At 33.4% G+C, this 26628-nt stretch overlaps 2 protein-coding genes and 1 long non-coding RNA gene across 14 annotated transcripts in view; 1 reads left to right on the forward strand and 2 right to left on the reverse strand.

The window, feature by feature from the left end:
- Positions 1–26628, forward strand: part of CEP85L (centrosomal protein 85 like) — a 239010-nt gene that overhangs the window by 143130 nt on the left and 69252 nt on the right. The gene's annotated exons all lie outside the window — the stretch shown is intronic.
- On the reverse strand, positions 661–13974 carry PLN (phospholamban). The gene is made up of 2 exons (XM_050786414.1): positions 13857–13974; positions 661–3227 (listed from the first exon to the last, which is right to left on the reverse strand). The coding sequence occupies exon 2, from the start codon at positions 3128–3130 to the stop codon at positions 2972–2974; it is 159 nt and encodes a 52-aa protein (XP_050642371.1). The 5' UTR covers positions 3131–3227; positions 13857–13974; the 3' UTR covers positions 661–2971.
- LOC126952107 (uncharacterized) overlaps positions 25374–26628 on the reverse strand; it is a 63483-nt gene continuing 62228 nt past the window's right edge. Inside the window, exon 7 of the long non-coding RNA XR_007724796.1 lies at positions 25374–25756. This is a non-coding gene — a long non-coding RNA (uncharacterized LOC126952107). The remainder of the gene's footprint in view (positions 25757–26628) is intronic.

The raw sequence follows: 26628 nt of genomic DNA on the forward strand, positions 1-26628 counted from the left end.
TTCTATGTAATATTGGCATAAAATTCTGGACATTTTAAAGTGTGTTGTTACTTAGCAGAAGAACAGATCTTTTCTGAAAATTTATTATAGCCCTACTTTGCAAGAAGACTCAAAAATAATCAAAAGATAAATAATGTCTGTGTAGTAGCAATTCATTATCTTATATAGGTCTGCCCCCTTGTGTGTCTGTACTTGTGCATCTTAGTTTTGTTTTATTTGGGGAAAGTCACCAAAAAAAAACCCTGTAAAATCAAAACTAAAATTAGAATTTTTTTATCGGTAGTATCAGTTCTAAGTGTATTGTAGAGCAGCTTCACTGAGTTTTCAAGAACCTTCATTTTAATATAGTGATTCTGATTTGCATTAAACAAATATATATTCTTATCCAATTAAAATATAAAAGGTAACATTAAGCATTTTAAAATTGTTTTTAGTACCCTGTAAATTAAGATAAGAACTTATTCTATGGTAGAACATATTTGAGCGTTTAGTATATTAAATTTTAAAAATAAATTGTTTTCTTTTATCTTTTTCTTTACACTTTGTGATAAAGAATAATTATTTAAAGAGTTTATTCTACTTCATAATTTGAGTTATAGTATTCTGTAATCCTCACAGAATAAGATTTTAATTTTTATCAAAGAATGAAGAACAAAAAAATTAGTTATTTCTGTTTACTGAGAAAAAGATTGTAATGAACAATGTAATCATAGGAGTATGACTAATCCGTTCAAATTTTCCACTTGTTTTTAAGACCAGTGCAGCTTATTATAGAACTTGAATACTTTTTGTGTTGGTAATTTACTAAAACCAGTGAGTTGAGTGTATCACCTGTTATTTATAAGCTTTTTACTTGTTATTAGGGATTTCCAGCTTGTAGATGAGGCGTCACTTAAGAAATCTCTGCCCTTCTGTTCTTCAGATATCCCTGAACCAAACACTTTCCACTCCCCATCTCCAGTACCTCTCATGGGTTCAGAAAATTTAATGGTGTCTCCTTCACTATTGAGTTAGCAACACTTGTGTAAGAAACCAAGGTCAATATTGATGTTATATATTCTTTTAGTAATCATGTTTTAGAAGATATGGTTAATTACACATCCTCTACTCTTTTAATAATAGTTATATTAGTAACATGTCTTCAACTGAAATTAAAATTGTTGGATTATGCAGTATAGGTGTGAACTATTTTAAACTTAATTTTAACCTAAGTTTGGTGAACATATTTTCCAGCACTAAATTTTACTTCAGTTGTTTTATGAGTTATTGGAAGATGTTCTGAAATGATCAGAGGAGAAATTGAAAATTTATCCATCAAGAAAATAATTATAGGTAACATTGCTGCATCTATAATTAAGCTCAGTAGAGTGGCCTACGAAATAGATGCTTGCCATTTGGTTGATAGATGAAGAAAAATAGCTATCTCCTGTTACAGTTGACCCTTGAACAACAAGGGCTTGAATAGCGAGGGTCCACTTATACATGAATATTCTTTTTCCCCACTCTCCACACCCCTAAGACAAGATTGCAAGACCAACCCCTGCTCTTCCTCCCCGTCTTTCTCCTTCTCTTCCTCCTCTCAATGTGAAGACAATGAGAATGACGACTTTTATGTTAACCCACTTCCATTTAATGAATAGTAAATATATTTTCTCTTTTTTACAATGTTCTAAATAACATTTTCTTTTCTCTAGCTTACTTTATTGTAGGAATACAGTGTATAATACATATAACATGCAAAATATGTGTTAATTTACTGTTTATGTTATCAGTAAGGTTTATGGTCAACAGTAGGCTATTAGGTAGTTAAGATTTTGCGGACCCATGGATTGTCAGCTCCCCTAACCCCCATATTCAAGGGTCAGCTGTAGATGTAATAGATGGGCCAACAAGTTCATTTCAAAATATAATCTAAGAATTAGTTAATATTTGGAGAGAGAATTCATATTTTTATTTTTTTAAATACTTGAGATAATATATTTTTTTGTCACTGGAAATCTTGTATTATTTTCCTTGCCTGCATTGGATGTTAGGTTGGAATGGAAGACAACCTGTAAAATCAGTCTGAAGTCTTAAGGTTTCATGATTCCAAAGATACAGCGTGGTAAACTAGGTAACTCTAGGTCAGATAATTCACTACAGTGTCTTAAATGAAGATTAGATTCTATTCTGTTAGTATATTAGTGATATGACTAATCTCACTGTTACATATTAACCCCCAGTTCTCATCTGTTGATCATATGTCTTAGAACAGATTTATGGTTTACCTACAGGTACTAGAATCCTGTGATTCTTTGAAAAAATTACTTAAGAGTAATTTTATTATGTAAGAGTATGGCCTTACTTTTCCATACTTGATTCTCATCAACTTTAAAAAATGTTAATGTGGCATAGCAAAAATGCAATTTCTGTTTTAGAATGTTACTACAAAGAGTTACTACAGAGTTCTTTATAATAAGATAACAGATGTGAGGAGTCAGTGGACTGTTTTGAATAATGACACTTCATTTGTGTTATTACTTTGATACTTGGTGAAGACTTGAAAAATACTTAGTATTAAAGAAGCTTTTACAGTGTAATATAAGTTATATTCACCTCAAAAGAGTAAAGATAATGCTTTATATATGAAGTGAACTTGTTGGCAGTGCAGTTTCAAAACTAAACTCTTATTTCATCTTCAGAAAAGATTTGGGATACAAATTTGTGAGCCATGTTGAGGAAATCAACAGTTACATTTTATACACTTATTTTAAAGTTAATTTTTGAAAATAAAGCCCTTTTCATGTTTACAAGATCCAGCAGATGAATACATTTGCTAACAATAAGTTTTAGTCTTAATCTTGACCTTTTCAGAAAGAAACTCTTCTACTCAGGAAGTGGTCTGTTTTACAGTATTGTTTTCCCGTCTGCATGGGATGACAGATTTTAAGCTGATGTGGCAAGTTGCAGATCTAGAGGTTGTAGCAGAACTTCAGAGAAGCATCACGATGATACAGATCAGCAAGAGACATATTAAGATGAGACAGAAATTGATAAATAGATTCTGTAGATTTTGACGTGCTTGTTGAGGCATTTCAATGGTTGAGGCTCTTCTTATAGCTGAGCGAGTGAGGTATTGGACTTTCTCCATGATACCAGCAGGAGAGGAAGTCTGAAGTTTTAAGTGATTGAGAGAAAGATAAAAAGCTGGTAGCCAAATATGAGATAACTGTCTTCTTTTAGGTAGCCTGGAATGTAAAAATAATAAATGGATTAGAATAATATATGTAACCTATTATCAGGACAAAAAATACAATGTTGTATTAATTCATCTTCCTCAGCACTATTGTTATTTATAACATCAAGTGTTTCTATAGTCTCTCTCTCTCTCTCTCTGTCTCTCTCTGTCTCTCTCTGTGTGTGTGTGTGTGTGTGTATGTGTGTGTGCATGTGTTTCCATGTGTCTCTCTTTCTCCTTTTTTGATGGGGCACAACATGACAGTCTCATTTGTGTTAGGAGTAGTAACTTCAGTCTTTGCCTTTTTCTCCCAAATTTACTACAAGTATTGCAGTAATCCTCAGTGTCATCCATAAGTTCCTGGAAACCAAGACTTTATGCAAAACAACATATAACAAAACCATTTTTACCCTAGGCTGATTGATGTAGATAAGAGGTAAGTTCCTATAGCACATTTCTGGTCACAAGAACATCACCAAACTTCTCAATAAAGACCCAAACACTTCTAATATTAAACGTTGAGAGAAATATGAATTATATGTACATTTAAGAAAGATTAATAAAAACCAGATAGGCCGGGTGCAGTGGCTCACGCCTGTAATCCCAGCACTTTGGGAGGCCAAGGCGGGCAGATCCCCTGAGGTCAGGAGTTTGAGACCAGCCTGGCCAACATGGTGAAACCCTGTCTCTACTAAAAATATAAAAATTAGCTAGGCTGGTGGCATGTGCCTGTAATCCTAGCTACTTGGGAGGATCGCTGGAGCCCAGGAGGCAGGGGTTGCAGTGAGCCCAGATCATGCCACTGTACTCCAGCCTGGGTGACACAGCAAAACTCTGTCTCAAAAAAAAAGCCAACAAAGATAATTACCCAGTATTTCGTGAATCAGTGAGTAACAGTGGTTGTGGTGGTCAATTAAAAACATGGAATCAATGTTTGAGAAATACAATGGGATCTCTGAGTGCTTTTGTGCCATAGCATTTATTGTCATGCATTTGTATGATCACCCTAGACTTTACCAGTTTTTATTTGATAATAATTTGTATTCATCCGTTCATTCATTTTTCAACCCTCTTATTCTGGTTTGGGGTGCTGGTGGCTGGAGCCAATCCCAGCAGTCAAGGAGGGAGGAACCCACCTTGGATAAGAGACCACTCCATCACAGGATACACTCATGTACACACTCACACTCAACCCAGGACAACTTAAACACGCCAGTGAGCCTAATGTGCACAGTTTTGGGATATGGGAGGAAACGAGAGTCCCACAGATATGGAGAGAACATTCAAGCTGCACACATACTTAAATGTTATAACAAAATGACATAGAAGGAAATGATGTTATTTGAGGACCTGCTGTATTTGGTTTAAGGTACAGCTCGTTTTGGGTTATTCTTTTGGGTAAAAGTTCTCACATATAGTTTCTTTAAATCTGTTACACTGTGGATGTAATTGGTTTGATCAGTTACTGTATTAATAGCTCCAGAGCCAATCTCATAAAAAGGAAATGCATACAACAAATTGTTCCCTGGATCTTGATTTTAATCCAAAATAAAATAGTGTTAAATGGGAAGTGTTTTACCAAAAATATGGATTCAAATTGTCATTCCTTTTTATGATTTTATAGCTTCATAGAATGTTATCTTAACTAACATTTTAATAAGATTTGATTTTAAGTACTGAAGACTATCAAGCTTGGAATGCGTAGTAATTATTATTATCTCACCATCTACCACAGACATTTTCTATTTACAGACCTCTACTTAATAGCAGTAGTTTCCATCATGCCTTCTTTCAGAGATCCCACAAGCTATTGCTGCCTGTGGGGTCTATACTTTGATGATTAATAAAACAAATAAGAACTTACATGCTATTACAGAAAAATTATATATAGACTGAAAATTAACTGTATTAAGTGTCCAGAGATAATGGTTATTAACACTTGGGGGACATTTTGTTTTCAATCAGGATACTTCTGCATCAATTTTGAAATAAGAAAAATAAAAAATGGAGTAAAAAAGTTATAATTAATTGCCAGACATAGTGACTGTTAACATTTGTTGATATATTATTGTTAATCAACATATTACTACCTTACCCCAACTGTCAGATTTTATTTTCTCCTAAGTCTTTTTATACATCTCATAAAAGCCTCTCTCAACCTGTTAGCCCATTCCTGAGAGAGGAAAGTGCTGAAGGGAACAGAAGGAAGTACTGAAAGAATGGCAAAGGGGAAGGTAGGTATCAGGCCTGACCAGTTAGAACCCAACATTTACTTTTACAGAGAAACCGTATGGTTTATGGTGTTTAGATTCTGTAGTGTTCAATAGTTCAACTTGGCTCTATTATATTCTGAATTATATAGTAGACTGGGCCTTTTCTGGCTTGAGACTCTGTCCTCCTTCATAATATTGGTCTGTAGCAAGGAGTTCCAAAAAGCCAACTTCTATCAAATTTTCTTTCCTTAAAGAGTTATTAACAACCTGTGTTTTTCTAGCATGTATTCTTCATTGTCTAAACGGTGGCTAACGGCTGTTATTTAGGTTGTCTGTAACAATTCTACTTAGAAAATAGCAGCTTATAAAAACAGAACTGCCATTTGACCCAACAATCCCGTTACTGGGTATATATCCAGAGGAGTATAAATCTTTCTGCCATAAAAACATACACGTATGAATGTTCATTGCAGCACTATTCACAATAGCAAAGACATGAATCGGCCTAAGTGCCCATCAGTGACAGAGTGGAAATGTGGTCATATACACCATGCAATACTGTGCAGCCATAAAAAAGAAGGAAATCATGTCTTCTGCGGGAACATGAATGAAGCTGGAGGTCATTATCCCTAGCAAACTAACACAGGAAAAGAAAACCAGATACCACATGTTCTCACTTTTAAGTGGGAGTGAGATGATAAGAACTTATGAACACAAAGAAGGAAACAACAGATGCTGGGGTCTGCTTGAGCGGGGAGGATGGGAGGAGGGAGAGGAGCAGAAAAGATAACTGTTGGGTACTGGGCTTAATACCGGAGTGATGAAATAATACATACAAACCCCCATGATGTGTGCTTAACTATGTAACAAACCGTCACACATACCCCCAAACTTAAAAGTTAAAAAAAAGGAAAACAGCAGCTTAAACTTGACATATATTTAATGATGTTTGTTTGAATTCTTCAGGTAAAATAGAAATAGATTTTCTTTCGTTCTTTATTAAGATTCATCCTTTAAGTTGTTTCTGTTGATAGTTGATTATTATAGATCTAGTGGATTGGAGAATTACGGGAAGATTTTATTTATTTATTTATTTTTTTGAGACAGAGTCTCGTTCTGTTGCCCAGGCTGGAGTGAAGTGGCGTGATCTTGGCTCACTGCAAGCTCCACCTCCTGGGTTCATGCCATTCTCCTGCCTTAGCCTCCCAAGTAGCTGGGTCTACAGGTGCCTGCCACCATGGCTGGCTAATTTTTTTGTATTTTTAGTAGAAACTGGGTTTCACCGTGTTAGCCAGGATGGTCTCGATCTCCTGACCTTGTGATCGGCCCGCCTAGGCCTCCCAAAGTTCTGGGATTACAGGCGTGAGCCACTGCGCCTGGCCGAGTAGTCACCTTTTATGAATATACGTAGCATAATACAGAGAAGAAAGGAATAATAATTAGCCTTGGTAATTCCTATTTGAATATATGGTTTTGTGAGGTTTTTGGGCTTAGCTGGTCTTAAAAGGTCAGAAATTTTAAAAATTACTTTGAGGCAAAACATGGGAAAGGAGGGAGTTGGCCAGGAGTTTATCATTAAGCATATATACAGGAGTCATCCCCTACCTTGACACTGATAAGTTGTACTTCAGTCACATGAAACATGTCACCTTTCCATAAATACTCCATTCGCTTTTGTGATTTTATTCTTTGCACATGTTGTTCTATCTCTGCCTGGAATGCGTCCTCCACCTTTTGATTCTCTGCCAGGCAAGCTTCAGTTGATTGTTAAGGTTCAGTTTAAATATCACTTCCTGATGAAACCTTTCATTAGTTATTAAGGTGGAATTGGTTGTCACCTCTACTGGTTTTTAATAGGGCTTTAGTGTTATCTATATGAGGATATCTATCAGATTATAGCACAATTTCAGTTTACATGTTTGTATCCCCAACTAGACTTGATAGTTTCCGAAGTAAAGAAACCATGTGTTCATTTAGTATCCTAGTACTTAGTGCATAATTGGTATGTTTCAATAAATCATTAAAGTTAAATAAGGGATTTTTATGACTAAAACTATTAGAAAATTGTAAATAAAAAATAATGCTGTGGGCAGGTCACGGTGGCTCACATCTATAATTCCAACACTTGGGAGGCCTAGGCGGAGGGAACGTTTGAGCCCAGGAGTTCAAGACCAGCTTGGGCAACATAATGAGACCCCATCTCATTTTTAATTAATTATTTTTATGAATGGATGAATGAACGACAGGGTCTTGCTCTGTCACCCTGGCTAGAATGCAGTTGTGCAATCATGGCTCACTGCACCTCAACTTCCCAGGCTCTAGTGATCTCCCTGCTTTAGCCTCCTGAGTAGCTGGAACCACAGATGGGCACCACCATGCCTGGCTAATTTTTGTATTTTTGGTAGAGACAGGGTTTCACTGCGCTGCCCAGGCTGGTCTCAAACTCCTGAGCTCAAGTAATTCCTGGGATTACAAGTGTGAATCACCATGCCTGGCCCTCATTTTTAATAATAAGTTAAAAAATTTTAAAAATAATGCTGTGATTGGCAGATTAGTTCTAATAACAATTTGTTAGTTGAACATGTAAGCTCTAATATTCTCCTCAAGCCTCTTTCTATCACAGATGAGAAAAATGAGGCTTAGAGGATTCACCTAAATTAATGGTCACCTGATTAACATAATATTAACCTGAACTAGACTTTGTATAAATGGGTTTTTAGTATTTGTGAAATACAAAGATGTGCCTGAAAGAGATGAGCTCTCTGCTGTTTAAAGCATAATTAACATACTTTAAAGATGATCTTATAATCCTACAACAGCTAACTGTTATTGAAAAACAAGAGTTGGTTTCTGGAAACAAATTGGGTATAAAGGAGATGACCAAAAATAGTATCCTGTTTCTTGTCAGATTTAGAAATATGCTGTAATCCTAAAGTTATTTGTAACTGCTTTATAATTTTATGCCTAAACTGAAAACAAATCTGCTTTACATGCTAAAATGTTAATGATACACATTTAATTTATTGGGCTCAATTTTTTACAGTGGTATAATCTGAAATGTGTGGAATCCTAGTTCTATTGAATACCAACATTTGTATGATGATAATTAGGCCAGATTTTGTCCATAGAAGATGGGGTTTCCTGTCATATGTTGAGAATTGAAAACCTTTGTGTGGGAACAGCATAATCCTATTTTTAGAGTTGTCTGTGACCTTTACTACATTATAATTCATGGTTGTCAGATGTTTATCATTCTCTTCTCTGCACTGACAACCACCGTATGAGTTTCCTTTTTTTTTTTAAAAAAAAAAATAAATTTCTTAACAGCCAAGCTGTTTAATAATTTTTGATGGAAAGCATAGAAAAATAGTTTAGTTTTATTTTCATGTTATCTGATCTTTTTAGAGCATTCTATTAGTCTAATCATAAATAGTTTTGGGATTTTCTGAACTTGTGTCTGTCCTAAACAACCATGGAAACTGAAGTTACTCTCCATCCTCTTATTAAAAGAATGACTATATATATATATATATATATATATATACACATACACACATATAAATTGGTTGTTTTGACACAAGAGTGGTATTCACTTATAGATGAATTTTAAAATCAATTTATCTTGTAGGCCCTAGAATCAAGAGTATTGAAAACATGAAAGGTGCTTGTTAGGAGTTTGGGTGTAGAAATGCCAGACTCCTGTCTCTTGAGTTGCATGTCAGAGGCAGAAAAGTATCCACAGAGTATCTTATGTCTGTGGATCCATGATTACTCTACTTTTTAGGAGAATGAGAAGAATAAAAATAAAGAACTATTCTTTGTGGGATTTATAAATCCTTTGATTGTTTTCTTTTCCTCAAGAAAAGTGACACCGGAAATTTAAAAAAACAATCAAGTTCAAGATAGTATGGTTTTTTGTTTTTGTTTTTTTTTTTTAGGTGGAAGAAGGAAATAGAAAAGCCATTTAGGCAACTCTAATCTTTTGACTAATGTTGTATACCATGTTAGGCAGCATGTTTGGTGGAAGGTACTATATATCAACTCCTTCAGGAGTCCTTACTTTGTCTGCAGTGAGTCCTGTTGTAGCAATATAATATCAAATGCATTCTTGTGTGGAAGGAACCTCAGTAGTCTTCTGAAAACTTGTGGTGGCCTGCTTTATGACTTGCTAGACAATTGATGCTTTAATGATGTTGTATATGCTGAGCATTAATCCCCACCTATACTTTAAGCATGTTCAGTGCTTGCGGAACTTCTCAAACTTCAGCATTTTTGGTGATATGCCTTTTGCTGAAATAATAAATTCCTGGGATTCTTTATATTTGTAGAATTTAGAATTTTGCTTTTCTCCTTTTATTTTTGTTTATTCTTTTAGTAAACATGGGAGTATTGAAGCAATACTTTATTAAATTGAATTCAAGTAATATCTAAGGCTACAGTCTGATATACTCTAGGATGTTTTTTCCATCTGTTTGGTTTAGAAGATTAGAATTTTCTATAGATTGAATTTGGATGAACAGGGCTTGTCTATATTTGGATTATTTGGAATTTTATTTTATTTTTCTACTACTTTCTGACATTTCCACAGGTAAACGATAAGTGAACGTGTACACACCCTTTTTTGGACTTGTGGTAATAAATTAGGACAGTTCATCATTAGATTTATGATGAATCTGTTGGCTTACAAAAGTTCACTCCAGTGGAGTCATTTTCCTTTTGAGATTGCCTAATACTAAACTTGGACATTCTGTTTGAAGTTACTTTGTGGTAGCAACATTCCAGAGCTTTGTTGGTCCAGACTGGCCGTTTGAAAGAATCTTCAAGCTGCTTCTGTCTGGTTATGAAAATAATTGTATATGCATAAAAATCAATATATTCTCACTCCTAAATTGACCCGTAATGAAGTGCTCCTCATGTTAAGTCTTGAGGAGAATTCATTAAACAACAGCACAGAGAGATTTTTCTCTCTGAAATTGACAATTTAGCTTATTGCTATTGCTACATTGTCTGTAGGTTTGCCTTCATTATTGTTTTTTAAATATTGAAACAATACTTTACAAGTTTATTTACAAGTAAAATACTCTTCTTAACCCTGTAGGAGTTGGAACTTCAGAATCTTTTTGGGGGGAAGAGAATATGGGGGGGTAGTATTGAGAAAGGCTTAAGGAGAAATGAATGTCACTTAATAAATGTACCCCCTATTAATGTGAGTGTATTGGTCAACCTTTTTTTTTGCGGGGGGAGCAGGGGATGGGGGTTGAAAACTAAAGATGGAGTACCTTTTCAAAGGCACTAGAGGTCCTCAGTTGACTATGAGTATGCTGTACATCCAGGCTTCATTTTCATGTGTTTATTTGGTAACACATGCTTCAGAATTATTCTGGGTAAGAACTTTGATGTGCTATTTCTGCAAATATACAGAGAGACTACATCTTATCTAATTTATGCCACTGTAATTTAGAAGGATTATTTTCTTGATTTTTCTACCTTTAGGTTTACTTTGCTAGTATGATCATTTCTTTGTTAATTCACAGTTTTGATGAAAGTTAGGGATTTTTGTAGCAAATAACAAAGCAAGATTGATTAAACATGTCAAAACAGTTTTGGATATTTAAAATGGTAGAGTATGGGGAGGGGTAATTCAGAAATAAAACTGAGGAATGCTGAGGACTGAGGATTTAATAGGGAACCTAGAATAAAGTATCGAAATGTGGTTTTTGTGAAAGTTTTGAGGAGATATTAACTTGGATTTTAGGTATCAGATGAATTGAAGGCATGAGTATTTTAGCAATGAAACAAATAAAAGGAAACTTTGATTGATTGGGGTATGTTACGGTTTTTTGAAGTCTGTGCAGTTAGTTTGAATTTTATCTAACTGCAGTTATTTTGCTTAACAACTAAGGACATCTGTAATGTTCGTATATTTCTGGTTTTGAAAATGATCAGTAGAATATAATTTAGGCTATTAAGAATGTAATGCCTGATGTATAAATTGAATTTAAGTGAAATGGAATGGTTTTAAATTAAAATAGAAGTTTGTATTCTCTGAATTTGCCTTTTAGAGTATCATTTACAGTGTTTGGGGGCTTTCAAATTTGGTTTATCAGTGTCACAATTTACTTCAAGCCATGCTGGTCAATATATAGAGGATGTGCATGTGGCTTAGTGACAAAACCTAAACTTCTGCTAAGGTTTCCCTGTTTTCTTAGTTATGTGATCTTGAGCAGTTCACCTTTTTGCATCGTTCCTAAATTGTAGAATAGGGATGCAGTATCAAATATATAATTAAGAGGACCAAATAAAATATTTGTGTACACCAGTACATTAGGAAATTGTTCTTTAAGAAGAAGTTTTAATTGGCCCCCCTCATTTCTGGGATTGGTAATATATTGTCTAATTTAGAGAGGTAACTAGACTTTAAATTTGTTTTTAAATTAAAAATTTAATATATTACATAATTTAGTATTATATGTGTAATTAGTACATTAAAACATTAAAATACATTAAAATTTTCTGAAACCATTGTGTTTATGCAATATTTTCTTATTGTTTCTTAATCTCGCTAATTAAAGATATGATTATATACCCAAATGCGATTATTTTCCTTTATGCCTACTAAAATACAAATAAAATAGATTTGATATTTGATTTTGGGAAATGATAGTGCTGTCACACCTTTTAGTAAAGCATGTACTCTGACTCTTTCATGTGTTTATAAAACTTAACACTTCTTAATTTAAACATTTTATATTTTTCCCATTTATTTCATCTAACACTTTTTTAAGCACTTATTTTTAAACCACATGTCTTCATAAACAAAGACAATACTTAACTGGCAACTTAAGGTATAGATGAACTAGTTGGGACATAATGTATGGTACTACCACATTATGTTTGAAATTTTAACGGTCTCTGTAACTGGAATTTCTATTAACTGAGACATACTAGTGAGCTAAGGGTAACTTTAATAGAATTTCTGCTCTATCCAGAGGTTGTGTACTTTTTAGAGCAATATGTGATAAAGCGAAATTCTGATACAATAAAATAACTCATGAACACCCAATTTGAAGTGTGAGAATGTAATTTGATATTTGAATAAAAATGCACAAATAAGCATATAAGACACCTACACTGAATGACTTTTGTGTAATAGCAAAGGAAAATTATGAGTATAGAGATATGGAGATGCAATTAGGATACCTCAATGGTAGACAAAAATTATGTTTTTGTATGTCTTAAGGAAAACCGCTTACAGAATTACAAAGTTCGTGTTTGTAGTGAGCAAGAGAGTTAACATTTGTCATGGGAATTGAGAATTTTACAGGTAAATTTTAACATATATATAAAATATGAAAGTTAAAATAAATAAAATATATGTAATTTTCTGTAAGCCCTGACAGAGATCTGAGAATGAGGAAACGTTTCATTTACTAAATTGAGGATTGTAACTTAAAGAATAGGGTAGAATTCAAACGGAAGTCATAAAATTGATTGTGGCATCTCCATTCCTGGCATTTATTTTATTTTCTCCTGTCTTTCTAAATCTCAGAGAGGAAATGGAGTAACACTGGAGGATAATAACTTGACAAAATTATAGGCATTAATAGGCAGAAATCCATTTAATCAAATTTGTGTGAAAATAAGATACTTAAGAATATTCATGTGTCAAAATAACTTTTTAAAGTGTCTATTCTCTAACAGATTTTTGTGTGTTTGTGAAAAGTGTTTTAAAATTTCTAAACTTCTTTATGATACAATATTGAATTTAATATCAGTAACTCAATTTATTAACAGCATGGAATTTTTAGAAATGTTTCTTAAAAGGTGACTGGACTTTAGAGGGGAAACATCCTCAAGGGCACTTTAAAAGTAGCTTGTATTATATATTCTTAAGCTCCATTTCATTATTATTCACTGTATGAAATTATGATAATATTGCAGTAGGCATGCTGATAATATGCATGTTTGTAGTCAAATGACTATTCATATTAGTTCAAATGTAAATAACTCAGTTCTGCACTGTTTCTCAGCAGAGCAATAAATAACAAAATTAAGTCATTGTTTTTGTGTGGAGAAATTAAACCACTGCTGCCAAATATGGTAACATAATTGGAAGATTTTTTTAATTGGCAGAAATTCACATTTGAAAAGCGAAATAAAAGTGAAAGTTAAATTAAAATGACAAACAAATAACCAGGATCAAAGATGAATATGACCTTTTTCATTTCAAAGTTGTCTCATTTTTACTGTCACTAAATGGATAAGCATTTATAAATTTAAGCACTTTGTCATGTCATTTTATTGCTTAAGTTTGAACTGATATTAATAAAAGTAACTTATCTTAAAAGTTCAGATTATAGAAATTATAGGAATTAAAGAATTACAGAAAGTAAGAATTACCAAAGTCAGTGAAATCTGTTTCTTACCTTGGCTGCTGTGATCATCACAATATAGAGTATTGTGTTGTATGAAGTCTTATGGGTATTTAGCTGGGGAGTTTTCTGACTCTGTCACCCGGTTTATGGGAACAGTTGCAGTAGGTGGAGGAGAAAAAGTGTTCTAGGGAGGTCTTATGATGTCACATAGGAATTCTGAAGTTTCGATTGGTTAGCCATAGTCTTAGTCTCAGCACAACCAAACTTTAGAACTTCTTACTTTAGGTATGGAAAAGTCATTAACACTTTGTGCTTCATCTTTTGTTTCTAATTTAAAACAGTATATGGCAGATAAATGAAAAAAAAAAAAAAAAAAATTTGAGGTGGTAGAAAGCTTTTGTTAAAGATTCATGCATCTTCAGGCTTAGAGATAATTGAATATTAATGGTGAAGATGTTGAAGAGCCAAAATAGTTACTACAGGAATTTTAATTATGAGAAAAATAAACACAAGTATAAGCAAAACAACTTTCATTGAATTCTTGCTGCTGTTGCTTTAATACCACGTCTTCATAATGTTAGCTTTCAACAAGACAATAGTGAAATATTTTTACACAATCAAATTTTATACCTATTTTCTTATTTTGTTGTGTGTATGGGAGAAGGAGTGTGTATGAGGAAATCAGGCTAGTAACTGCTTTTTGTTTTAAAAAATGATTTTTATCTTACAGTTAAAGAACTAATAAATGTATTTAATTCATTTGTGTTTTCTTCAATTAGCAGTTTAACAATATATTTGTGAATGGTAATTCTTATATTTAAACTGATACATATAATCCCCCCCAAAATAACAATATGCTACTTTTAAGTATTTAAGATTTTTTTAAACAGTTGCATTAAATTGTTACACAATCTTAATAAATTTTTTATAAACAGATGCAGTATTAAGGGCAACTTTATAGCAAAAAAGAAATAATTACAGATTCCAAATCAGTTACATATCAGTTAATGAGGCTTTATAGGTTTGATGTGTTGAAATTTAAGTTTTGTAATGTTTTTAAAAGGATGTGCCTCATTTAATCTAGCAGGTGCTTTCCTGAAAATTACTATACAAATGAGATACTAGTAAGTGAGGATATTTTGAACTTCCTAGAACAGTTTATCTTACAGTAGAAATGGGGAAATAATTTTTTTGTAAAGCCGGGCATCATTCTCCTCTGTTTATCTAATTTGTTGTCTTACATGTTAGATTTACTTAAGTCACCACACTTGAAAATATTAATTCTTAAATCTCTTCTTTAATTTTAGAGGAGGTACTTGTAATCTTTAATTTTTTAAATGCTTATGACAGAGTGAACTTAGCCCACTTCACTTTCTTATGGGTAACTAAAATGTGTAGCAGCAGCTGCTTATGTGCCCTTAAATGGAGATGATCTTGGCTTCTTCCAAAGAAAGAAAATCCATCTCTAGAGCAAATCATTTGTTATTTAAAGAATCAGCTTAAAACTAAGTGAAAAATAATATTTTAGCAAAGATACTCTGTGAACATTGCCAAGGGAAAATTTACAACTTAAAAGTAAAACCCAAGTTAAGGAAATCGCATGAATAATGTTTGTTACTTTTCTTAGTGCTACAACCATTTTTCTTTCAATCCTTACATAATGAGGATCTCTCAGTACCATCAGTTACCAATGATGATTGATAATATAAAACCTAGAAACCTAAAGAGGTTTACAGTAATTTGTCAGAGATAACCAACCGCTAAAGAACAGACTGAGGATTCAAATGCAGATCTGTCTGTTTATAATTCCTAATCTATTGGCATATTGTGGGAAAAAATTATAATTTGAATATAGCTTTCATTAGAGTAGCCTATAGTAACTAAGAAATTTTTGAGATGAAAATAGGTGCATTCTTGAGCACTGTTAATAGTTTTAGAAAGTCTGCTTTATGTTTGTCTACCAGTTATACATTCATTTGAAATTTAGGTGATAGATCATTGTTCTAAGAACTTCTCATTCTAAGAAAATGGAATTAGTAATACTTAGTTGGATAAACCAAGAAGCTGCCATAGATTGAATAAAATATGCCCTAGTTACCACGAGTTTACAAGTTTACTTAAAAAATATACATAGGCATATATACACCTTAGAAGGATACTAACAACTGTGTGTGACATAGTTGGAAAATGGATTCAAAAAATTAACTTTTATATTGGTATAAGAGTGGGGAGTTTTTGTGTTTACCTTTTTCCTTTGGGTTAGCTAGTGAAGATGTCGATGATGGTGATCCCATGTGGAACTCTAGGAAGTATTATATTTTCATTTTAACTAAACATTGTTTTTATTGCCCAAACAGAAAGTTGTTTAATAGGAGTATTAATGAGTTATAGTGTTATCAGTAGACTGTTCCTCAATGATTCCTCAACTAGAGGCTGGAAATTTTTTTTGAGGTGCTTTGTCGCAATCTTCATTTGGAGTCACACTATAGTTTGAATGTGTTTTTGGTCACATGACTTTATACAAATAACTTCCTTAAGCAGCTTAATCTGTGCAGTAGTATTTGTGATGGTTTAATGACACGAAATGTATATAGTGATTATCAGAGATCCTGCAACAGTGTTCATTTAGTGTTAGTACTTATTTTCTTTTTTCCTTTGGAAGGTGGATTCTTAAGGATAAAGTGTCTTTGAACTTGGATGGGAAAATAATTACAAATTTATTTTTACTAAGCTCTAAATGGAATTTAGTATTTCCTCAGTTTTAACTGAATCCTGGGTTCATGTCTTTACTTTTGTTTTTATATAGTTTTGTAGCATTTTAAATGTATTCCTCAAAAGTATTACTAATTTTTTTTTTTTTGAGGCAGAGTCTCACTCTGTCACTCAGCCTAGAGTGAATGGTGTGATCTCGGCTCACTGCAACCTCCGCCTCTCGGGTTCAAGCGATTCTCCTGCCTCACCCTACCAAGTAGCTGAAACTATAGGCATGTGCCACCGTGCCCAGCTAATTTTTGTATTTTTAGTAGAGATGGGGTTTCACCATATTGCCCAGGCTGGTCTCAAACTCCTGACCTAATGATCTGCCCGCCTCAGCCTCCCAAAGTGCTGGGATTACAGGTGTGAGCCACCACACCCGGCTGTGTTACTTTTTGTAAAGGACACTGTGACGTATGTAGTAATCTTTTATGTTGAGTATTTAAACTCCAGTCTGTAGTGGTGTATCTAGAGGGTAAAGAAGCCTCAAGATAGAACAGTTTTTTGGAAATTTTTGACCAGAACTTAATTTAAGTGATGACTAAATTAAAGCATTTTAATATTTAGACAGATATACAGTAAAATGCAAGCTTCAAATCAATTTTTGTGTTGTCCACAATACATCAAAGATAAGGAGTTTTTTTAGATTAGATCTCTTAGACACCCAGGAGGAAGATTTTACCTAGCTCTTGAGGGTACTTGAGGGCTTGATAATTACCATCTTAAATTTTTAAGCTACGTAGGGGGAAGGACTGGTTCAAAAAACATCTAAGCAAAACTGCGAATGAGAATAGTGGTCTGAGATTGAGAGGATGGAAATTCTCTTCCTAGGGCAACAGGGAGGAGGAAATAAGATTTATTCATTAACTGGGGTGGGGAGCTGTGAATACAACCCAATGATAAAGTAACCTATAAAGCTTAGGGGTCATTTTGGGGAGCTAGTTTCACTTTTCACTTGATTTGCCAGATAATCTGGAGACCCAAACATTTTGTTTTTTCATAAATATCTGAATTCTGGACAAATTCTCTTTCCTTATCTTGATGAGGGGTGGAGAAGAGAGTCAAGAGGGGCCAGATGGATTAAGAAAAGGACTCATATAGGTCTACGTAATTTTTGGAAAGTTATTAAACATTCTAAGTGATAGAAATGCTATAGCATGCTACGTGGCTTCAAGGAAATTGTTGTTTATCAGTATACAAGTAATATGGAAATGAAAATTTAACATGTGGAAGGTAACCACTAGTGCAAGATAACACCAGGAGAAAAAGAAATTCCCAATTGAGAGTCAAATGAGCACGTGTAATAATAAGCAGTATGACTTCTAAGAGAAGTGTATGTTTTGTACAAAGGAAACAGAATCAAAGCCAAAAATAACAAAGGGAAACACATACATCACAAAACAAATTTAACAACAAAAACCAACCCTTAGGTCTCCAGATACTTGCTTCAAAATTCTATAGAGTCCAGATCATGATGCTGTTACATTGTTAAGAAGGTTCCAGTTCAATTTAATGGTTGTAGTGTTTCTCCAGACACATTAAGTTTCTTATCTTTGTGGTTGATATCTCAGCCCTTTGAGCTCCTCCCATTCGCAAACTTTGTGGTGGCACCATCACTGATTTTGATACAAAATTGAAATTGGAGGCTCATACCTTTTCTGGGTTTTACCAGACTCCCCATTCACTTAGAAACCAAATGCAAATTGTGAAATATAAGTCTTTGTTCTCATAGCCTGACCAACTGTCCTCTTAACTTTCATAGAGGTTTATTAACTAGTTTTTCTACCCTCCGTCATGACCCTTTCCTACTCAGTTTTTACTCTGATATCCAAGTGCACATCTGATTGTCATTCATATGCTAAGAACTTTTCATTGATTTCTCTTTCAAGATGAAAAACCCACTCTTTACAGAACTACAAAAAAAAACTCTTTCCTGATCTGTCCATTGCCATGTATGCCTCCCATAACGATTTGACAACCCTGCCATTATATGTTATTTCTTCTCTCTGAAATATTTTCCTTACTGTCTTGTTCTTACGGAACTCCTTCATTATTCAGAATTAGGTGGGGAGAAGCCCTGTTTTGCTTGTTCTTAATTTCTAATTATATAAGTAATAAGTGAATATCTCTTATAAAAATTCAGAAAAATCAGATAAATCTGAAGTCGGAGGGGGACTTTCTATATTATATAGGTTATTTTCTTTGTCATAAACTTCATGAATAGAGACTGATTTATTTTTTCTAAGCTCTACACACTGCTTATCCCTTAGAAGGCTCAATAAGGTATTTTTATAGTTAACGAATATTTAGAATATTGTTTTTCCATTACAAGTGAACTCATAAAAAGGGTAAGTTGAAAGAAGAGAGAATAAAGGCCCTCAGAAACTTAGATAAACTAATTTTCTTTGTCCCTAATGATTGCCTCTGAAAATATTTTTCTAATATTTTCACTTAATTCTTTAACTTGTTCACACTTTGACATGTGTGTAACATCAAAAAACAAAATTTCAACAAATTGAGTCTAATTATCTAATTGGCTTTGATTAATGATTCATGAATTGGGCAGTATCTCTATCATAGGCCATCAGATGAGCTAAGTGGAGGAGGTGGGCTTTCTAGGCAGAAAGAGGCTAAAGAAAGAAGGAACAAAAAGTGAATTGGTTATTATAAGTTACTTATAAGGTTAAAACAGACTTCTTTATCATGCTAATTCAGGTAAACTGGGCCCTTTCTGATTGGTTGCTGTGAATATCCTGTTGTTTTTGGAAAACTTGCTGATGTTGAAGTTCAGTTTGATTATGTGGCTCCCAGCAGGAGTGGCTCCATTCTTGTTTGGTCTGGTCTGTTAAGACTGAGTTCAAAACAAACCAGAGTGACTCCATTCTGGTTTTGTGTGGGCAATTAAGGCTCAGTCCAAAACAATGGCTTTCCATAGTTTTGTTTAACCATAAAGAGATTTCTGGAGTGATTGTAGGTTGGTCAAGGAATATTAATAAGGAGTTCAATTGGAACTGTCATTCTCATTTTTTTGTCCTCTCTCACTATCTTACTCTATGATTTTCAGAAAATAAATCTTTCTGTACTGTAGTTTTCTCATAAATAAATGGATAGCAGATTGAATTAATTTCTAAAGTCTTTTTGAAGCCTAAATGTTCTGATTATACTAAACTAGCTTGAAAAATGTTATTTTTAAAGTAGCTATTAATGTTAGCTAATTTTGTTAAAATAATTAAACATGTACATTTCACAAAAAGTCAGTTTTTAATTCATTTCTTTAGTTAAACTACTGGTTTACTGGTTGTCAGGCACTTTGTTAGGTAAGGAATGCAGTTAAAAAAAAAGTCCTTGTTTTCAGGCATGTTAAGCTTTCAAAAACTCTATTAAAAAACCCTAAAACATCACCTGTTCATTGAAGAATAATTTTAAATATGTTTGGGTATTTTTATGTGCTATTTATTAAAAATATATGTTACAAATTTTAATAACTTATTTTTACTATGTAAATGTGAGTTTGGCGTATAAATACACCATAATTTGTGATTATCTTATTGCATATCAGGGGATATAATTTTTGCCATTATAAACCTTAAAAAACAACACTATGATTACCATCTATGTAAATAAATCTGATAAATTCTCATTCTTCTTTTGTTGGTTCTGTAAGCTTGTTATTCCTAAACATTAGTGCATATAAGGGTGATCAGGCTCGTGAATGAATTTGATTTGTATTTGAAATGTAATAATTTTTGAGATTTGGTCGGTTACATTTCTTTATAATTAGAGAAACTTCTTTGAGAAAATGAGCTAAAAATACACATTTTTGGGGTGAGAATTAAACTCTGAATTAGTAAACATCCTGAGTGACATGACTGTACCAACTAAGCAACTAAAGAAATTGCACTTTTAGTTTAGATCAAGTGGCTTTTTGATCAGTGCTCCTGCTGTAAGGATGAGGGGAGGTAATCCTACCTTAATGTAGATCTGAGCTTTTATTTAGAGACTTTGATAATATCAACATTTAAGATAGGTTCTTGATTGCTTCAGGTGAGAACCTCTAAAACATAATGGCTTCTATGCTTCAGTTACACAGCCCTCTTTAAGTTTGTAGAGTAAAATTACAACTGACCCTTGATTTTTCAGCATAGATACATTCTTGAGAAGGTTATGAAAATAGATTTTGATATGTGGAATTCATATTTACTTTATAAAGCAAAAGATGTAAAAATGCCCCAGTGGAAATAAACCCAACTTCCTAATATGTAAGCATTGTAACTTTTTGCCAGCAACTTAATTGAGCTACTGAGAGTTGTACATGGTTTTGCTATATTTCAGGAAAACTGTACTTCATCCTTAACTCATCTCCAAATTAAAAGCTTGCATAGCATAGCAAAAGGACATGAACATCTCATCATCTGCTGATTTAATTTGCCCTTGAGTTGGTCAAAGATGATGAGTGGGCTCCAGGACCAACATTAGGATCAAGAGGATGCCTTCGGCAAAGTCATTTATAAGGCTGCCCTGTTAATGTATTCTTTTCTCAATGGACTTATTGCTTAATTGAGGATACTGTGGAAATCTGAAAAGTTGATTGTTGACTCCAGTATTAATACATTGATTTTTTTCCCCTTAGCTAACTTGAAAAAATAAAATAACCCAAAATTCAATATTTGGATAAGTATGAGTCCATATAATAAATGTTAGACAATAAAAATATGCTCTTGAAACTTCACACTTCCAAAATAGAACAGAGTATGGCCATTGAAGACTGTCTTTCAAATTTATGTCTATATTGTAGCAAACTAAAATTAGTTGTGCAGATTAGTCGAAGTTTCCTAGGTCTGACTGAAATGAGGCTAGACCTAAAGGGTCAGAAAGCATGATTTATTTATTTATTTGTTTATTTATTTTTGAGACGGAGTCTCGCTCTGGAGTGCAGTGGCATGATCTTGGTTCACTGCAAACTTCGCCTCCCAGGTTCAAGTGATTCTCCTGCCTCAGCCTCCCTCATAGCTGGGAATACAGGTGTGCGCCACCACGCCCAGCTAATTCTTGTATTTTTAGTATAGAGATGGAGTTTCACCATGTTGGCCAGGATGGTCTCAATCTCTTGACCTTGTGATCCGTCTGCCTTGGTCTCCCAAAGTGCTGGGATTACAGGTGTGAGCCACTGTGCCTGGCCAGAAAGCATGATTTTTAATCAAACATAGGTTTGCATATGATCTTTGAGCTATAATCTTTTAAGTGTAGATATTTCTTACTGTTACCCATATCATTGCTAACAAAATGGTAACCTTCTGTAGAAATCTCCAAATTTTCATATCAGTCAATAGTTAATAAACATTGTCAGGTGCTGTGCTGAGTATCAGGGCACAAACTCATGATACAGGAAAGGAACCACTGCCATAATTACTATTATAGTATGCTAATTACAATACCTGTTTTTGCTGTTGGAAAGACTTTTGTAATTTTTTAAAGGCTGCTAAATATCCCTAGGGTGTTTTAGCTACTTATCCTCTTTTTGTTAATTGTGTACTGTAGACCAGTGATGAACTAGACTCTGGAGATTAAAAAAAAGACATCGGCATCAGCAATCAACTTGTTTCTGTTTTATCACCTATGCATATACAGGGAGCTGTCTGAACTCCCCTCAGCAGTTTCACTATGAGATTATTGTTGACTCCTGAGACCATTTTAAATATGGTATTTTTAACATATGAAAGAAGAAAACATTAGTGACCCATAACTGCACAGATAGAAAAGAAAAAAATAATATGTAAATGGTAAGAAAAGTCATATAAATCCCAATTGATAGAAAGTAAAAGCATGCTCCCTCTCCCCTCAAGATAGCTCCCTTTAATAGTTTTTTTTTTTTTTTTTTTGGAGGAGGGAGAGCATCATCATAAATACCTAATGCATGCGGGGCTTAATACCTAGGTGATGGGTTCACAGGTGCAGCAACCATCATGGCACACGTTTACCTATGTAACAAACCTGCATGTCCTGCACATGTATTCCAGAACTTAAAATTTAACAAAAAAAAGTAAAAACTAGTTTCTTTTATATCCTTTTAGAAAAATTCATTGCTACATTTCAAGATAATGTAGGCAGTGCTTTGGTCCCTTAACATATTTGTCACTTAATGACAGGAATACATTCTGAGAAATTAGGCAATTTCTTTATTGTGTAAACATCGTAGAGTGTACTTACACAAACCTAGATGGTATAGTCGACTAACGACTACACACCTAGGCTATATGGTATTTGCTCCTAAGCTACAAACCTGTACAGAATGTTATTGTACTAAATACTGTAAACAATTTGTAACACAGTGTTATTGTGTACCTAAATATATCTAAATATAGAAAAGATACAGTAAGAATGTGGTATAATCTTAAGGGTGCAGCATTTACAGAAACATTATGCAGTGCATGACTATCAAATATTTTTATCCCTTGAGAATATGATAGAAGACTTGATTAAATATATGCTGTTAGTCTGATTTTTAAAATAAATTAAAACGTTAGCACCTGTGCTATAGCTTTCTTTTAGTAGAAGCTGGTTATATAGTGTAGTACATTTGCTATTCATAACCTTGGGCAAGATCCAAAATAGAACCACATTGTATTAAGTACTTCATTTTGATAAACTTCTTTTATTTCAGTTTCATAGATGCCTGTTTTCATAAAATGTCAATTATATCATTAATTTTTTTTCCATTTTTGTTTTCTGGTTTGTTAATTACAAGGGATTTGATTCATTAAATTCTGTTTATATTTTATCTTAAATTTTAAAAAGTAAGTTATAGCAACAAAATGCTTGGAAAACACTACCTTCTGTTTGTTTTATAAGTGAAGTCCATGATTAACCTTAATTTGAAAACGAGCTTCATTTGTTTTACCTAATCTTCTAATTGATTTGCTTAAAGAAAGTACGTTACTGTCTGTCTTGGATAAACCATTTCTTCTCTTCACTTTTGCACTATGATTGTAATGAGATCATGTTGCATGCATGGCTCATTTCTTGGTTGGAATTTTTTAGACATGATAATACTAACAGATGAGATATAAACTGCATTGATTTTTAAGAGGAAATATGTTTCTCCCTCCTAAAGAAAAGAGACAATAGTAATTTACTTGTTTAGCATGTTGGAAATCAGAAATACTTTGAGTTCCCTTTATCTTCATGCATATGCATTTTTAAGATGTTTTATATATATATATATATATATATACACACACACATACACACACACATATATATCTTATCAGTTTTTTTTTTTTTATCATTTTTTTCAGGGTCTTTTACCTTTCAAGTAACTCAATTTACTTGAATTGTTATTTCAGTAAATCGTATTAGGATGTCAAAAAGCTTACAGAGTTAGTGATAAAAACACATTGAAGAAATAATGAGATTATTAAAAACAGTTTATTCTATAGTATAAACTTTGAGGGTCAAGATGCAGACTTCAGTATAATGGGTCACTGAGGAAGGGGTGACTGATAGAATGATTTTTTTGTTGTTTTTAGAGAAATATGTAATAATGCACTCCATAAATAATTACAAGGGCTTAGTTAAGATGGAGATTTTATATTAAATGCACAGTTCTTTTAGTAATAGCAATTCATATTTTCCTTCTCTTGGTGAATAAAGATTCTTTAAATTTTATGTTATTTGTATTATTTTCATCTTCATTACTGAGCTTTGTTAATTTATTTACCTTTTAGTTAAGGTGTGATTCCTTTACCGAAAGCACTCGTAGAGTATCTCTTCAGATAGACTATTCCAGGAAACAGGAAGATTTGCTGTGTTACGTGACATGTTGTGAGTGATGAATAAGCTCAGAGACAAGGCAAGTGAAGGAGAGATAACAAACTTGAAGAACCGCAGAGGTTGTATTCCAGTCAAGTGTGGTAGCACTGGACTATCTAAATTTAACAGTATTTGTCCAGGCCAAAGAATTCTGAACTATTTTCAGCGGCACTACAGTAAACTTTTATTAGGAGCATGTTTGGCCATTAACTGACATATTTTGGCAACTTTTCATAGTATCTGGATCTCATCTAAGTAGCATGTGTTTGGGATTGTTATAGATGCCTGCTATCCACACTCAATTTTGAGAGTGGAACCTGCCATTTCCAATAAGAGGTACCTATGGTAGGTTTTCTGGGTCTATAAATCTATATGGTTAGGGTCTACATGCCTACATTAGGGTTATAGTTCTTCTTTGGCTGGTAAACTATTGTTTTATTCTCTAAACCCCAAAGAACAGTGTGTCATATGCATTTTTAAGTAAAACATCTAAATGAGGCCTTCCCATTGCTCCCTGAGTTTGGCGGCTACTGAAGATACATAAAAAGTGTTTCCTTGTAAAAGTGTCTCTGTTTCACCTGTACACATTTTGAAATGTTACTTTGATGGCATACTTTCTGTATCTTCAAATTAACTCACATAGTTATAAGTTTTATAACTACCTTTTACATTGCATGTTCATGTCAAAGTTTTATTATTAATATTAAGTTATAAATTATGTTTAGATTAACATGTTCTTGATTACTTATATTGGCTACAGTGATGTAGAAACATGATAGATTACTTTGAAATTCTAAGTACAACAGCATAACAACAGTAATTTTCTGATATATCAATAGGTGAATTTTGATACATGTTTTTCTATCAAAACAAGTACCTCGCTTTTCTGGGATATGGTCAAGATGTGTATTGTACTAGTAATATATAACTGCCATGCAGTGGTATGCTTCTCAAAGCCAGTTATAACTTTATTGAATAAAAATTCTTGTTTTCTAACTACCTGAGAAAAAATGTGTTACTCATGGGATATAGGGGAGAAGTTGCTTGAATATAAAATCCTTTCCTCTTTTCTATATGAGGAAGCAGGATTATCTTCTGCCTTAATAGAAGGCTTCTTTGTTCTCCTAGAGTTCTGACAGCTCCTAAAAGCCAGCTTGTAGGTTGTTATCAACTTCATTCTTCATTCTTGCATTCTTGGTGTAGGGTATATACGTCATCTAGCCTTTTCTCTTATCTCATGCCTAGTTGCAGATGTGGAATTGCACCAAAGTGATGACGAGATAGGAACTTACAGCCACGACAGTGCATTCTGTCATCTCTAGTACATCTTGGGGACTTAAGGATTCTTTTCTCACAGATGAGGCCTTTATTTCCATTCAGTACTTCTTCTAAGGTAGAGAGTGAAATAAAGTATAAGTATTTCCTGTGATTATTTTTTGTTGTTGATGTCTAACATACAGTGAAGTACATAGGAATATTAATCTTTAATAATAACTCCATTCCAATACACACCCACATACATCCCTCCTTATAACCACTGCTCAGGTCAAGATACAAAATTTCTAATGCGCAGTAGGTTTAGCTTGTGACTCTTCAGAGTCTATATGGTGACACCTTATATCCTACCCATTTCTAGTGTTCTGACTTACCATCATTGATTATGTATGGCCTGTGCTAGCATTCTTTTGTTTAGCATAATGTCTCTGAATTTTATCTATGTTGTTTAGTATGATAGTAGTTATGTTATATTGCTGTATAGTATTCTAGTGTATACTTCTACCACCATTAATGATCTATTCCTTTGTTAACAGACATTTGGGTTGTTTCAATTTTATTATGACAAGTTCTTTTTGCTTCTAGTGTTGTTGAGTGGGATATATGTAAATATTTACCTGCAATTTTAGAAAAATCAAATTTTAATATGATAATTGAAGTATAATTTACATGCAGCTTTTAAGATTTTTAAAGATTACATTTACATAAAATGCTATAATTTGAGTTTCGAAGAATGTATACAGTAGTCCTTTCTTATACCTATAAGATTTAATTTAGGCATAGTAAGAAATTAACAATAGCTAATAATAAAATAGAATAATTATAACAATATGAGAGCATCACTACTCTTGCACTTTGGGGCCATTATTAAGTAAAATAAGGTTTACTGGAACACAAATACTGCAATACTGAGAGTTGGTCTGATAACCAAGATGGCACTACGTGCCAGTGGGTGGATAGCATATACAGTGTGGATGAGCTGGAG

This window comes from Macaca thibetana, chromosome 4 (assembly GCF_024542745.1).
Source record: "Macaca thibetana thibetana isolate TM-01 chromosome 4, ASM2454274v1, whole genome shotgun sequence".
NCBI classification, from domain to species: Eukaryota; Metazoa; Chordata; class Mammalia; order Primates; family Cercopithecidae; genus Macaca; species Macaca thibetana.